The 16,970-nt window shown below is 39.1% G+C and overlaps 1 protein-coding gene across 2 annotated transcripts in view; it reads left to right on the top strand.

Moving 5' to 3' along the window:
* DHX40 (DEAH-box helicase 40) overlaps positions 1-15,493 on the top strand; it is a 42,125-nt gene extending 26,632 nt beyond the window's left edge. For both annotated transcript variants that reach the window (XM_054457872.2, XM_054457874.2), the window contains 6 exons: positions 5,944-6,058; positions 6,583-6,691; positions 9,733-9,827; positions 12,286-12,355; positions 12,619-12,847; positions 14,200-15,493. In XM_054457872.2, coding sequence (XP_054313847.1) covers positions 5,944-6,058; positions 6,583-6,691; positions 9,733-9,827; positions 12,286-12,355; positions 12,619-12,847; positions 14,200-14,339 — 758 coding nt within the window. In that variant the 3' untranslated portion in view covers positions 14,340-15,493. The remainder of the gene's footprint in view (positions 1-5,943; positions 6,059-6,582; positions 6,692-9,732; positions 9,828-12,285; positions 12,356-12,618; positions 12,848-14,199) is intronic.
* The last annotated feature ends 1,477 nt before the right edge of the window (positions 15,494-16,970 follow it).

Below are 16,970 nucleotides of genomic sequence, written 5' to 3'. Positions count from 1 at the left end.
TAGCAAGTTCCCTCAGTGCCACTTCTTAGTCAGATATCACTCTACCTAACACTTTTCTTATTTTTTTCTGATTAGTTTGCCTCTTCTGAAACGTCATATAAATAGAATTTTTTTTTTTCTCTTTTGAGACAGCGTCTTGCCCTGTCATCCAGGGTGGAGTGCAGTGGCACAATCTCGGCTCACTGCAACCTTCACTTCCTGGGTTCAAGCAGTTGTCCTGCCTCAGCCTCTCGAGTAGCTGGGATTACAGGCGCCCAACACCATGCCTAGCTAATTTTTGTATTTTCAGTAGAGACGGGGTTTCGCCATGTTGGCCAGGCTGGTCTCGAACCCCTAACCTCAGGTGATCCATCAGCGTCGGCCTCAGCCTTCCAAAGTGCTGGGATTACAGGTGTGAGCCATTGTGCCCAGCCCAAAACTTCATATAAATAGAATTATACACTCTCCTTTCTTGTGTCTGGCTTCTTTTGGTCAACATAATGTATGTTAGGTTTATTCTTATTGTTGTATGTATGAATACTTTATTCTTTTTATTGTTGACTAGTATTCCACTTTATGAACATGCAGTTGTGCATTATCCTGTTGATAGACATTTGAATTGCTTCGTTTAGTTCTATTTTTGAGTAAAGTTGTTTTGAACATTCTTGCACAAAACTTTTGTAGGTGTTTATTTTCATTTTTCTTAGATAAGGTAAATGCCTAAGAAAGAAATTTGCTGTGCCATCAAGTAGGTATATGTGAATCTTTAAGAAACTGCCAAACCTTTTCCCTAAACAGTTGTACCATTTAAAAATCACATCAGCAATGTTTGAGAGTACAGCTTGCACTAAACACCCCTCTCAACATTTGGTATTGCCAATCATTTTTATTTTACACATTCTATTATGTACCTCTTTGTGGTTTTAATTTGCATTTTCCTGATAACTAATAATGTTGAGCACTTCATGTGCTTATTGGCCATTTTTCTGTCTTCCTTTGTGATGTGTCTTTTAAAATATTTTGCCCATGTCTTTTTATTTTTGAGATGGAGTCTTGCTCTGTCGCCCAGGCTGGAGTGCAGTGGCATTATTTTGGCTCACTGCAACCTCCATCTCCTGAATTCAAGCAATTCTCCTTCCTCAGCCTCCCAAGTAGCTAGGATTACAGGCTTGCATCACCATGCCTGGCTAATTTTTGTAATTTTAGTAGAGACGAGGTTTCGCCATGTTGGAGGCTGGTCTCAAACTCCTGACCTCAGGTGATCCGCCCACCTTGGCCTCCCAAAGTGCTGGGATTACAGGAGTGAGCCACCATGCCCGGCCCCTTGTCTTAAATTAAAAAAAAAAAAAACAAAAAAAAACTTTAATTTGTGGATTCTTTCTTCTGCCAGCCCAAATCTACTGTTGAGCCCCTCTATGGCAGTTTTCATTTTGTTTTTTGTCCTTGTCAACTCCAGTGGTCAGTCAGTGATTGGTTGGAGGATGTACCTAACTAAGCCTTTTAATTTAAGCCAGTGATGTTTTCACCTTTTACTGTTGAATCTGTGTTTGTGGTTAGGAGACTACTTTCATGGTTGAGGGAGTTGATAAATTTGTACTGTGTTCAGCCAAGGAGTAAGAGGCTCAGACGTTTCCTCTCTATTTACTTCTCAGAAGGCACAGCTTTGGGCATGAGAACAGTCTTCTAGAACACCAGGAAGACTATGCTCTTAGCAGGTCTCTGTTTCCTTCATTGAGTTCTCCATTGAATTTTTGGCTGGTCTATCTCTATTGGTGTCACAGCAAACTGTTAGTCTCCACTGATTGTTAGCTGCTGGCTCTGTTGTTTTTGACAGTGCCCAGAGCGTAAATTGCTCCACAGTCTTGATCCAAATAAAGTTGGGCACCTCGGCAGGGGCAAGGTATTGCTCGTCTTTGATAATCCTTTCCCCATCCTTTCCTGGAAACAATCTCTGTGCTATGGAGCAGGAGTTGGAGAGGGGTGGTGGTGGTAATGGGGGCCTGTTCTTCACTGGCTCTCCTATCTGGGTCCTCCCTAAGTAGCAGAAGCTTGGCGTTGGGGAGTTAGGAGCTGATACTGTGGCTCACTTTGCATCTTCCTCAGCGCAAAGCCTTTTGAGATGCAATCTCTGGATGTTCACTAGTTGCAAACATACAAACCTGGAATAGCTCTAGGAAACTGGCAGTAGTGGGAACTACCACTGAGCTGCTGAACCCAGTGGAACAACTCTTCTGCAACACAGAGCTGTGGGGAATAGAGGACTGCATAAGCTGTCATTAGCTGTTATGCTTTGATCTTCCCTACCGAGTAGCATTTAGGAGTCAGGGAAAGGGTGCCGCTTTCAGGCTGCCTTGAAGGCTCTCGCATAGCCCTTCCACACACACAGCTGTGGAGGGTGGGGCATTCTTCCTACTGTCCTTACCGAATTCCATAGATTAGGCTTGTCTTAAGCATTTTAATCAATCTCCAGAGACTTTGAATAATTGTCTTTGGTAATTTTGACTAGTTTAATAGATGTCTCTCTAGAAAAGAAGTTTTACCTAACTCCTCACATCACCATTCCCAATACAGTTGACTCTTGAACACACAGGTTTGAACTGTGCAGGTCTACTTATTTGTAGATTTTTTTTCTTTTTTCTTTTTTTTGAGACAGAATTTCGCTCTTATTGCCCAGGTTGGAGTGCAGCGGCACAGTCTTGACTCACTGCAACCTCTGCCTCCCAGGTTCAAGCAATTCTTCTGCCTCAGCCTCCCGAGTAGCTGAGATTACAGGCATGTGCCACCACGCCCAGCTAATTTTGTATTTTTAGTAGAGATGGGGTTTCTCCATGTTGGTCAGGCTGGTCTCGAACTCCCAACCTCAGGTGATCCTCCTGCCTTGGCCTCCCAACGTGCTGGGATTATAGGCGTGAGCCATGCACCCGGCCAATTTTTTCAATAAATATATTGGAAAAGTTTTCGGAGATTTGTGACACTTTGAAAAAACAGATGAACTCCGTAGCCTGGAAATATCAAAAAAATTAAGAAAAAGTATGTCATGAAAACATAAACTATGTGTAGGAAATGCTGCAGGATAATTAAGGAATCAGAGAGACCGAGGGGTTGAGGAGGAGTTATTTATTTAGGTGCACCAACCCAGTTGGATTAACATCCAAAGGACTGAGCCCCGAACAAAGAGTCAAGCTACCTTTTAAGCATTTTGTGGGGCGGGGGGAGATCTGTGCGGCGGGGGAAGCATATTACAGAAGTGAGAAACAAAGACAGTTATTTAATTAAGACGAGCATTACATTATTTCTTACTTTTCAAGGAACAACATGTTTTACGACTTGAGATTATCTGTCTAGTGACCTTGAAGCTGCACAGCTCGAGAAAGAGTCTTCACAATGCCTGGGAAGGGGAGAGTTAAGGCTCACTAGCCACAGAGAGAAAAACAGGCAGTTAATTTTAAAGGACTCCAGCTCTTTCTCTTCCTCGGGGAATTGGGTTTTCTTACATACAACTGAGTTTTTGCTTACACAGTCTTTAATTTCTTTTAATTCCTGTTCCAGTACTAGTCTATTTTATAATTTACTACCATAAAATATACACAAATCTATTATAAAAAGTTAAAATTTATTCAAAAATGCATGCACACAGACTGCACGGTGCCATGATTCTAGGGATTCCAGGAGGCACTGACTCACAGGTAGGCTTGTCTCCTGGTGTTGAGAGCCAGGATGGGGTCGATGCTGGAGTCTAGGACAATTTGACTTTTGGCATGATACCTTCTGGGGGATGGCAGTTAGATGCTTAAAATGAAATATTTTGGGTTAAAAATTAGTATCCCTGGCTGGCATGTTGGCTTAAGCCTGTAATCCCAGCACTCTGGGAGGCCAGGGCGGGCGGATCACCTGAGGTCAGGAGTTCAAGGCCAACCTGGCCAACATGGTGAAACCCCATCTCTACTAAAAAATTTAAAAATTATTTGGGTGTGGTGGTGTGTGCCTATAGTCCCAGCTACTTGGAAGGCTGAGACAGGAGAGTCACTTGAACTTGGGGGGTGGATGTTGCAGTGAGCCAAGATTGCACCACTGCACTCCAGCCTGGGCAGCAGAGCAAGACTGTCTCAAAAAACAAAACAAAAAACAAAATTAGTCTCCCGGAGCAGTTCAAGAAATGGAGATTAATAATCATTTATATCTTTTCCTTACCAGGGTCGTTTGTATGGTCTGAGATAAATCATAGTCTTTTTTTTTTTTTTTTTTGTCTCTAGCTGCTTCATTCAGTTGCTACCTAGGTAACATAGTTGGAAGCTACTTAAAGCATGGGATAGAAGACTTTCTACCTTCATCAGTGTTTTCTTTAATCAAATTACTTTCCTCCTAGTAATAGGAACTGCTGCTTTGCAGATTCACATTGTATTCTATAGTAAATGCTGCTTCCTGGATTCAGGCAACATTGTGCCTCTGCTAAATCTAGCGGTGATAGGTATAGGGAATAGGAATTGTGATGTGACGTGTTAGATTGAAGGAAAGGATCCCTATGCAGTTTTGAAAAAATGGGACTCTGAAAGATTAGCCCTGGATAAAGTGCTATGTGGGGAATTTGGGCAGTCGGAGAGCACATGAGTCCTGAATGGGATCAGGGGAAGTGGTATCGAAGTAATTAACAGATAAATCTCAAAAACATAATGTTGAGCAAGAGAAAACAGACACATCAAGTACATACTATATGATTCGTTTATACAAAGGTTAAAAATGGGCAAAACCCATCTGTAGGATTAGAAGTCAGGATATAGTTACTCTTGTGGAAGGGAGTGGGTAGTTAATCGAAGGAGGGCATAAAGGGGGGCTGTTGAGATGCTGGTGATACTGTTTGTTGATCTGGGTACATTGGTATGTTATGTTTGTGAATATTATATGAGCTACACACTTATGTCCTGTGTAATTTTCTGTATGCATGTTATACATCAATATTACATTAAAAAAGAAAATGTTCGTAGTAGGTCAGTTCTGCATATATGGAGATCATGTCTAATTGCCTGTAATTGGGAATTGGATAAATAAGAACTGGTTAAATTGTGTTATGTTCCCCATACTCCTGGGGAATACCGTTATCATTGTTTTTTTCTTTAGACAAGGTTTCACTCTGTTGCCCAGGCCAAAGTGCAGTGATGCGATCACGGCTCACTGTAGCCTCAACCTCCTGGGCTCAAGTGATCTTCCCACCTCAGCCTCCTGAGTAGCTGGGACTACAGGCATGCATCACCATGCCTGGCTAATTTTTGTATTTTTTGTAGAGACAGGATCTTGCTTTGTTGCCTAGGCTTGTCTTGACCTCCTGGGCTCAATTGATCCACTTGGCCTTTCAAATTGCTGGGATTACAGGTGTGAGCTACCACACCTGGCCCTATATTGCTATTTTTGAGAAAGAATAATTCTATATGTACTGATATGGAGCTGTTATTAAATGAATAAACAGATTTTCAGATTATATATTCCATTTATAGAAAAATGAAATACTATGTACATATGCTTGTGTATACATAGAAATTACCTGGAAGGACACACACTAAATAATGAACAGTACTTTGCCTTGAGGATTGGTTTATGGGTAGTGTGACTGGGGAACATTGAACTTTTACATGATATTCTTTTATACCATTACATTTTTTTTTTCTGTAAGCGTGGATTACTCTTATAACAAAACTAATTTAAAAAGTAAATTACAAATACTATTTTAAAAAGGCAAATAGATTGGGAGAAGTAATGTTGTTATTCGGGTAAAATCTCCAAAGTGATATGAAAAGAAAAAAAGGAATTGTGGGAGAAATAGAGCTTCCCAAGAGGAGTTAAGAAGAGTTAATATAGTTCTACCTTACTTCACCCCAGAGGATGAGGCAGATTTTAATGAGTTTCTGAAAGCAAAGTGATTGTAGGCACTTAATGCAAAGTATAACTGAATTGCCTCTCCAATTCTTTTAGTTGATCCAGAGTACCAGAAGGAAGCAGAACAGAGACATCGAGAATTGGCAGCTAAAGCTGGAGGATTTAATGACTTTGCAACTTTAGCTGTCATCTTTGAACAATGCAAATCAAGGTATGTAAGGTAGTCCTTTGTCCTGAAAAATGTCAATTTGATGTATAGTTCCAATACGTACTTATGATGTGGCTTGTGACACTAAAGTTCAGTGAAGATGATATTGACTTCAAGGTATTTTGAATTTCAGTGAAATTATCTATGTCAGATGACTGTTGCTTAGTAGGCATTTATTATATAACATTGATTCTCTTCTTTTCTCCTCAAACCTTTCCTGAAAATGACCTTATAGAATTTTCCTTCTGTATAGGTAGCCTAGATTAAAAAATGATTGGATATTTGTTATTGCATATATAAGTAAAGAAGTCCATTTACAAATTATTTCTTAATTTAGTCAGGGGCACATGCATTAATTTAAATGTTTTTTTTCAAGTTTCCTAAAATTCTTTTTTGGTACTTGGACAGGTCTCCTGAAGGAACTGACAGTTGTTTATGGGTTTCCACTTTTGTAATAGAAATGAGAATTTTAGATTGTCTTTTACTTAGAGAAGATATTTTAAAGATACCAGTTTTTTGTTTTGCAGTGGAGCTCCAGCTTCATGGTGCCAAAAACACTGGATTCATTGGAGGTGCTTATTTTCTGCATTTCGTGTGGAAGCTCAACTGCGAGAACTAATCAGGAAGCTTAAACAGGTGATTGCCATAGTGTTTTTTTTTCTTGAGTAGCATTTTGGACCTATATATTTCATATTGAAGTTTCATTGATGTACATTAGCACCCTTTCTATTCTACCACCCTTCCATTCTATTTGTTTCTATGACCTCCTTGACCCCATGGAAGATTCCTAGTAGTAATAAAAGAATTGTCTTCACAGAAATGAAGATATTTAAAAATTGCTTTCCTGATATATAATTGACGTGCGATAACCTACACATATTTAATGTATACACTTTGATGAGTTTTGACATTTGCGTAAAACAGCTATCAAGATAATGGTACATATCCATCATCTCTCAGTTTTCTCATCCTCCCCCCCCCCTTTTTTTTTTTAAGATGGAGTCTCACTCTGTCACCCAGGCTGAAGTGCAGTGGCGTGATCTCGGCTCACTGCAATCTCCACCTCCCAGGTTTAAGCAATTCTTCTGCCTCAGCCTCCCAAGTAGCTGGGATTACAGGCTTGTGTCACCATGCCTGGCAAATTTTTGTAGTTTTAGTAGAGATGGGGTTTTGCCGTGTTGGCCAGGCTGGTCTCAAACTCCTGACCTCAAGTGATCCACCTGCCTTGGCCTCCCAAAGTGCTGGAATTACAGGCATGAGCCACTGCACCTGTCCTCATTCTCTTTCATAATCCATTGTCTCACCTACCAGGCCCTCCTGCCCCACCAACCCAGGTAACCACTAATCTGCTTTCTGTCATGATACAGTAAGTCCTCACTTAATGTCATCAGTAGGTTCTTGGAAACTGTGACTTTAAGCAAAATGATATACAGCAGGCCCTAGAAAAATATTGTTTTATTCACCATTGTTTTAACACTGATGAGAGAAAAAAAAAATCTTAAAAATTTTGCTTAACTTTGCAGTGTTTAAGAACTTGTCATTGACATTGAAGACTTACTGTATATAAGTTTGCATTTCCTAGCATTTTACATAAATGGAATCAAACAGTATATGCTCTTTTTTTTTTTGTCTGGCATCTTTTACTCCTCATGATTATTAGTTTTTCAGTTTATATATCTTATTTTGGTAAAATAATTAATATAAAATTTACCTCTACTGGGCATTGATGATTAACCCCTGTAATCCCAATGCTCTGGGAGGACGAAGTGGGAGGACCACTTGAGGCCAGGAGTTCAAGATGAGCCTGAGAAACAGTGAGACCCTGTCTCTACAAAAAAATTAAAATAATTAGCTGGTTGTGTTGGCACACACCTGTAGTGCTAGCTACTCAGGAGGCTGAGGCAGAAGGATTACTTGAGTCCAGGAGTTTGAAGTTGCAGTGAGGTATGATGCCACTACACTCTAGCCTGGGCAACAGAGCAACACCCTGTCTCAAAAAAAAAAAAAATTTTTTTTTTTTTTTTACTGTTTTTATGCGTACAGGTCACTGCACACTTAAAACATTTACAGTGTCGTACAGCCCTTACCACTTCTCCATCTCCAGAACTTTTTTTTATCATCCCATACTATAATAAAACTCCATAACCATTCAACAGTAACTCCCCATTCCTGACAGTGCATGGTAGCTCACGCCTATAATCCTAGCACTTTGGGAAGCCAAGGTGTGGGGATCACTTGAGCCCAGCAAGTTTGAGACCAGCCTGGGCAACACAGTGAGACCTTGTCTCTACTAAAAAAAAAATAAAAATAAAAAATTAGCCAGGCGTTGTGGCACACACCTGTAGTCTCAGTTACTCAGTAGGGTGAGGTAGAGGATTGCTTGAGCCTAGGAGATCCAGGCTACAGTGAGCTGTGATCACACAACTTCACTGCAGCCTGGGTGACAGAGTAAGACCCTGACTCAAAACAAAAACAAAAAAACCTACCCATTGTCTTCTTTCTCCAGCCTCTGGAAACCACTGTTATAATTTCTCTGTTTTGTTATGAATGTTTTCTATTTGCCTTATCTTCAAGTTCATTAATCTTTTCTCCTGCGGTGTCTAGTCTAATCTGCCATTAATTCCATCTAGTATATTTGTCATCTCAGGTGTTGTATTTTCATCTCTAGATGTTGGATTTCAGTCTTTAAATTTTTACATTTTATTTTTCAGGTCTCTACTTTTTGAACATATGTAATCCAGCTATACAGAAAATTATAATAAAATATAATTAAATCTGTGTCAGTTCTAGGTTGATTTTGATAGATGTCCTCATTATGGATTGTGTTTTTTTGCTTCTTTACGTCATACCTGATAATTTTTCAGCGGATGCCAAACATTGTGAATTTCACCTTGTTGGGTGCTGGATATTTTTGTGTTCTAGTTACTTGGAAATGGTCTTTGGTCTTTCTTGTTGGATCTTGCTTGCATGATTTGTTAGGTGGGATCAGAGCAGTGCTCAGTGCAGGGCTAGTTACTCCCCTCTACTGAGGCAAGGCCCATCTGAGTACTCTTCCTAACGTCACATGAATTACTGTAGTGTAGTATTCTCATGTAGCTGATAGGAACAGGCGCCATTACTAGCCCTGTGAAAACACCATGCCTTTACTTATCCTTTTAAGAGGTTCTTTTCTTGGGCTGGTAGTTTCCTCACATTTCATCTGCTAATCACTACTCAGCTCAACACTTGAGGAGGACCTTCTGCATCTCTCTGGAGTTGTGTCTTCATGCACTTCTCTTCTCTCCTGAACTCTTGTCCTGTGAATTCTAGCCACCTTGGTCTTCCTGGACTCCCAGCTTTGTGTCCCTAACCCAGGGAGTTCTCTAGGTTCCATTTGGGCTTTACTTCCCTGTACCTTGGTCTGCAGTCTTTATCAAGGCTGAAGTTGGGGCAGTTGTTGGGCGTACTGCATTTATATCCTGTCTCTGTCCTTTATTGCCTGATATTACAGTGTTTTGGAAATCATTATTTCATATATTTTTTCCATTTTTTTGGTTTCAGGTGGAAGGGTAAATCTGGTCTCTCTTAATCTATGTTGGCCAGAAACAGAGGTCTTTAGAAATGTGGATTTTTCAAAATAAAAGATTATTTCAAATTGTACTATGAGATTTACCACTCTCTATATATTCTTTTTATAGCAAAGTGATTTCCCAAGAGAGACCTTTGAAGGCCCTAAACATGAAGTACTACGAAGATGTCTTTGTGCGGGCTATTTCAAAAATGTAGCTCGAAGGTAAGCAATACGGACTTGAGAGATGGATCAAGATATAATACTGTATTTGACTATAATATTGGACTATTTAATATTAAACATTGAAGATTTGATTTAAGCTCTGTGATGATTATGACATGAATTACAGTGACGAGGGAGAGCTGCAGTGGCTCAGAATGTGGTATTAGAGCTCAAGTAGGGTAGGAGGGGTATGTTGTAGGGTGGCTGTCCAGCATGGGTTATCTTCACTTAAGGCAAGTAACAAGAGTTTTCTTCCAGAGAGGTGGCCCTGTGTATAGTGTGAAAGCCAAGTAGGTTGAGCATAGCATCCCTGAGGAAGGGTAGCTTGGCATGGAGTGCTAGGGCTTGAGCAAGGTGGGGAGGGGTTATTTGGTTTGGGGCATCAGTCGGAGTGCAGTGAGGACGGCATCTTTATAGAGAAAGGGGTAACAGTGATGGTGATGGAGATTCATTAAATACAGAGGAATTGATCACATAACTCTATGAGTGATAATGGTGAAGGGAGTTAGAAATAGCGAAAGTGAGAAAATAGGAATGATCTCTGTGCTGTTGGATTGAAATTTCAGTGTATCATTATGAAGTTATGGGTTTCATTATAGATGGATGCATGGATGGACACTGGAATAAAAATAGATGTTAGTGTGTGTATATAGAATGTATTTGTATGTATGTAAATATTTATATGTATATATGCCCTAGCTCTGAGATAATAACAATGAATAGACATAGTGCCCAGATCTTGACTTGGGACATCCATCTGCCACTTAAAGGAATCAGGGGTCTTTGGAGAAATGGGGCTGGGAAAATGCAAGATGAGCCCAGAACATCTTATTATGCCAGAAAGTAAAGAAGTGATTAACAAAGGTTGAGGCCATGTCAGAAGAACATAGGAGCCAGCATGAAGAGGCCCCAAGTGATCAAATATGAGACACTTTAAGCATCAAAATAAGTAATGATAGTAGTGGATTATTATGCACTTAATAAAATGTGAAATTGTGTCTATCGTGGTATAAATAAATAAGTAAAAGTTTATTGAGAAATGGAATTGCTTACAGGCACCTCTCCATAAAATTTTTGTTAATTACAAAAGCAAAAAGTAACTTTACAGTGGAGAATCCTGGCATATGCTACCTAAATCAAGCAATCAAAGTGAACATAATGAAATAAATAAAAATCATGTTCTTCCTGATAGGATACAATGAGAAAAACACAGCATTATGTCTGTGATATTCCTGCTAAAGATGCATAACCTGAATCTAATCATCCTGAAATAGACAAACTCAAACTGAGGGACATACCACACAGTAACTAGCCTTGACACCTTTAAAGGTGCCAAGATCATGAAAGTCAAAGACTGAGGAAGTATTCCAGAATGAAGGAGACCAAAGGGAAATGAAAAATAAAGGCAATGTATGATTCTGAATTACATCCTTTTGCTATAAAGGATATTATTAAGACATTTGGTGAAATGTCAGTGGGGTCTGAGGATTAGTTGTTAGTAATGTATCAGTGTTAATTTCCTGGTTTTGATGGTTATAGTCATGTCGGAGAATGTTCTTGATTGTTGATTGTAGGAAGTGCACAGTCAAGTATTTGGGGATGATGGGGTATTAGGTTGGCAGCTTGCTGTCAAATGATTCAGGTAAAAAAAGATTTTTTTACTCTCAACTTTTCTGTAAATTTAGATTGTTTCACACTTTTAAAAATATGGTATAGCTCGGTTACCCTCTGTATGCCAAACACTGAGCAGGTACTAAAAATAGAAAGGTAGAGTAACATGAGTCCTTATATCATTCTTGATGATACCTGAGTCTAATGGAGGGTACAGATATGTAAGTGAATAATTACAATGCAGTCTGATCTGGGTTATACTATGAATATATACAAAGTACTATAGGAAATAAATTATGACAAATGAACTAGGTTTATTATTTTGACAAGTTTTTTGGAATGACATTTAGGTAGGGTAATGTAGAAGAAAATAAGGGCATGAATCGGAAAAATGATAGGTTAACTAATTGTCAAGTTTTAGAGTAGTGAAAAAATCATCCCTTTAAAAAGAGATGCAGCATAGTATAACATAAAGAAACCATATTTAAGTCAGAAGAACTGTTTAGGACTTGGTTTTACCATGCGTTAGCGCTGGTGATCTTGAGAAGTCTAGCTAATTTATTTGAGCTTCAGTTTTGACTTTTTAATAAAGTTCCTGGCTCTCGAAGCTCATAGGTTATTGTTAATATTTGTACTGATTCCTTATACCTAATTGTAGTGACTGTTTAACTTGTATAATAAGATGAATTGGTAGAGAGCTTGTAGTGACAGTTGAATAAATGTAAACCTCGCTTATAATGCTCTTTGTAGTAGAACATACTGTAATTGTTCATTGCTGAATGTAATGCTCCATTTACTTCATTGCTTTACTGTTGTAGTCTTTATCATTTTGTTTTTCTGTTTATAGATCTGTTGGGAGAACGTTTTGCACAATGGATGGTCGTGGAAGCCCAGTTCACATTCATCCTTCCTCAGCAGTAAGTACTTCATTTTTAATAAAGGGAAGAAATTTGTAAAGTTGTAGAAATAAGTAATATACAAATGTCTTCTACTTTTCACTTTGGGGTTAAATTTACATATATCTATATTACATAGATCTATAAGGGTATTGGTTGGCCCATGCCTCCTGTTTGAAGAAGATAGGAATTAATTGAGAAGGGTTTGGACTATATTTGGTTGGTCTAATGTGGAATAGGGCAGGTTATTGAGTTATCATCCTTAAAAGAAATGTTTTGTATAGCTTCATGAACAGGAAACCAAACTTGAATGGATCATTTTTCATGAGGTGTTGGTTACCACCAAAGTCTACGCGAGAATTGTATGCCCAATCCGTTATGAATGGGTAAGAGACTTGTTACCCAAGTTGCATGAATTTAATGCACATGATTTGAGCAGTGTGGCCCGACGTGAAGTGAGAGAAGATGCAAGAAGGAGATGGACAAATAAGGAAAATGTAAAGCAGCTAAAGGGTGAGTAAATCATTTGTTCTACTCTTAACCACTATGCCATACTGCTTCCCAGTAGTACTTCACTATTTTTGTTTATACAAATGTTGTGACCCACCTGGGCAATGTGGTGAGATCCCATCTCTACCAAAATAAAAATAAAAATTAGCCAGGCATGTTGGTGTGCACCTGTAGTCCCAGTGACTTGGGAGGCTGAAGCAGGAGGATCGCTTGAACCCAGGAGTTTGAGGCTGCAGTGAACTGTGATTTCACCAGTGCACTCCAGCCTGGGGGTGACAGAGTGAGACACTATCTCTAAAAAAAAAAAAATGATGATTTATGCATTATTTACTCAGAATCCCCTTTGTTTCCAAGGGGCTTTTTCTTTCTTTCTTTCTTTTTTCTTCTTTGAGACGGAGTTTCGCTCTTGTTGCCCAGGCTGGAGTGTAATGGCATGATTTTGGCTCACTGCAGCCTCTGCCTCCCGGTTCAAGCTATTCTCCTGCCTCAGCCTCCCGAGTAGCTGAATTACAGGCATGCACCACCACGCCCGGCTAATTTTGTATATCCAAGGGGCTTTTTCTATGAAATAATTAGGACCCTGGTTGGGAGGCATAAATAGTTGTGGTACTGAAATAGGACAGAAAGTTTTTCAGCTCACATACACAGAAAACTTCTTAGTAAAGCTTTTTGAGGCTGAATGATGAAGCATATTGTATTTTCTTTATTTGACATCACTGGAAAATAGAATGGTGAAGAGTTGCCAAATAAATCATAGAAAAGTCTTTAGAAATGTTAGCCACTAGGGAGGCCAGGCACGGTGGCTCACGCCTGCAATCCCAGCACTTTGGGAGGCTAAGGCAGGTGGATCACAAGGTCAGGAGATCGAGACCATCCTGGCTAACACGGTGAAACCCTGTCTCTACTAAATATACAAAAAATTAGCCAGGTGTGGTGGCGGGTGCCTGTAGTCCCAGCTACTCGGGAGGCTAAGGCAGGAGAATGGCGTGAACCCAGGAGGCGGAGCTTGCAGTGAGCCGAGATTGCGCCACTGCACTCCAGCCTGGGCGACAGAGTGAGACTCCATCTCAAAAAAAAAAAAAAAAAAAAAGAAATCTTAGCCACTAGGTGTTCTATTACAGTGCAATAACACTGCCACATGCTTGAATTAGGGTCAGTTTTTCTGACTCATTGGCCTTGGTGCTCTTAATTTTGTAACCATAGACTACATTGCTTTTGAAAGGGCAAAATTTAATTTTTCTCTTTATTCTTTTTACTTTGTTAACATTGAAAAATCAGGGCTTCTCTTTCTCTTAACATTTCTAGTACTGAATCTCAAAGCTAAGTTTTATTGGATTAATTTGTAATGTTTTCAGATGGAATATCGAAAGACGTCTTAAAGAAAATGCAAAGAAGAAATGATGACAAATCCATATCTGATGCACGGGCTCGTTTCCTTGAGAGGAAGCAGCAGAGGACCCAGGACCACAGTGACACACGGAAGGAAACAGGCTAAGGTGGTGAACCCTCCAATTCAGGAAGTAGGAAAAGCAGCCAGGAAATGTGCTTCTACTTTGCCAGTTATTTCAGACAGCACTACCAAGAGGAAGTGGTCAGCACTTGTTATTGGCCTATGAACTAAAAGCAAATCAAAGCTCATAAATCAAAGCTCATCAGTTCCCGTAAATGCAATTGTCAAAGAAAAGATTGGGTTGCCATAGTCATAAGCAATGATACATGAAACCAATGAAAGACAGTACATGTGATATTTTCCTCAGTACAACTTTGCTGGCCTTAACTGGTATCAAACGCTGTCATTGAGATGTTTTCAAAGAACATTGAGTTGTATTTAATCAGCGTGTACTCCATTTGCATTGAAGCATTAAAAATTATTTTCCTTAAAATCTCTTTAAGGCCTTCTTGTCGCTGTTAGAATAGTGCTATGTACCAGGTATGTGACCATTTCTTTCAGAAGGCTGAACATAAGAGGTTTCTACTCAGCAATACTTAGATGTCTAACCGTTTAATTGCTACAGAGCTTTATAGATATTTAGAGAAAAGACTTAATCAATTAGTAAATAAAATTGCCTATGGCAGGATTCTTTCTTGAATTAATATTAATCCTTAAATTGATTTTTCTGGGATTATACAAATTCCTTTTTATATAAAAGTATATTGTTTAAAACAGTAGCTATAGCCATTAACCAAAGGACAGATGATATATATATATATATATAAAAGTTCTTTTTTAGCTGTACCTACGTACTTATATCAGCACCATGTATGTAGGTGTGATAGTACTTCAAACAGCCCCTCCACCTGGCCTACTCTGTTATTTCCACCTGTTTGGGTAGGGCCATTTAACTTCCATTATGCCAAACTTGGGATGGGATTTTCAAAGCAGGCAACACTATTTCATCGTGTTTCAAACTGGAACCTTGAGGCTAGTATCACACTCAGGCCACACTCAGCACTTGCCCACTCTTGTTTACTGCCTTGTATTCTAGTTATTTGTGTATTTGTCTCCCACAATAGATTATACGCTCCTCGTGGGCAGGGACTGTGTCTTTTTTCATCTTTGTATCTTTCATGCACCTAGCATAGTGCTTTGCACATAGTAGTCACTCAGTGTTTGTTAAATAAAGCTATTAGTGTCATTAAAATTCAAAAGACAGTATAATGTGTGTTTTTAGATATTTTCTGTAAAAATTAAGAATCTAAATTTTTTATCGGTAACTCTTCTGGTTATTTCCTTTGGAATCTAGTTTTATGTTCAATAATAGAAACTTGAAATCTTTATCAAAAATCACAAGGACCCAAATTCATGTATTTGTCCCTAAAGTAAGGTGAGTGCTGATGGTGTCTCCAAACCTTTCCAGTGTTTTAATTTGTTAATTTTTTTTTTTTTTTTTTGAGACGGAGTCTCGCTTTGTCGCCCAGGCTGGAGTACGGTGGCGTGATCTTGGCTCACTGCAAGCTCCACCTCCCAGGTTCACGCCATTCTTCTGCCTCAGCCTCCCGAGTAGCTGGGACTACAGGCACCCACCACTACGCCCGGCTACTTTTTTGTGTTTTTTAGTAGAGATGGGGTTTTGCCGTGTTAGCCAGGATGGTCTCAATCTCCTGACCTCGTGATGCGCCCGCCTCTGCCTCCCAGAGTGCTGGGATTATAGGCGTGAGTCACCGTGCCCGGCCTAATTTGTTCATTTTTATCTTTAGTGCTCTAGACACTGTTATTAGCACATATTAAATCATTTAGTGCTGTCAGTTTCTCTTTTCAGGTGTATTGTATAAGGGCATATCCTTAGATGTGGTGGGAGTGTGTGTGGATTCTTGGAATGAGAGCTCTTCTAGTTTAGTAAATATTAAGCATATATTCTGAATCTACACCTCACACTCAAATTATATCAGTTGTTTCAGTAATGTCCTTTATGACATTTTTCTCTAGTTCAAGATTTAGTCTAGGATCATGTATTGTTTAGTCTCTTAATCTGGAAAAAGTCCTCAGTCCTTGTCTTTCACAACATTAACATTTTTAAAATAATATAGGCTAGTTATTTTATAGAATGTTCTCAATTTGGGTTTCTCCAATGTTTCTTCATGGTTATGCATTTTTAACTGGAATACTGCATAAGTTAATAGTGTCATGGTATCACATCTGGAGGTACATGGCATTTTCCCCTTACTGGTGTTATTAATGTTAATTACTTATTAGGGTGCTTTTTAAATTATATGAACCTGGTTATCCTTATAATTCATAAATAATTTGAGGGAGAGATACTTTGACATTATATAAAATATCTTGTTCCTTATAAAATATGACATTTTGTATTTACCATCAATTGATGATTCTTGCCTGAATCCATTTTATTCTTATGGCTGCAAAATGGTGATTTTTTTTTTCTAATTCTTTTCTATATTTGTTGGTATTATATTGTAAGGAAGAGTTTTCCTTGAAGGATGAATGTCTGATAAACGGGTGGGTGCTAAGAAGAGCATGGATCAAGACAGAGAAGTATTTATAGAAAGCCCAGGGGGTGTTTGAGATGGTGGCAAACAGTTGAGTTTACTTGGTGCATAGAATATATATAGGAGAGTAGGTGGCTGAAACTGTTAAGGTCAGATTATAGAAAGCTTTGAAAACCAA

This window comes from Pongo pygmaeus, chromosome 19 (genome assembly GCF_028885625.2).
Source record: "Pongo pygmaeus isolate AG05252 chromosome 19, NHGRI_mPonPyg2-v2.0_pri, whole genome shotgun sequence".
Classification (NCBI taxonomy): Eukaryota; Metazoa; Chordata; class Mammalia; order Primates; family Hominidae; genus Pongo; species Pongo pygmaeus.
This window is presented reverse-complemented; position numbering and strand designations above follow the sequence as displayed.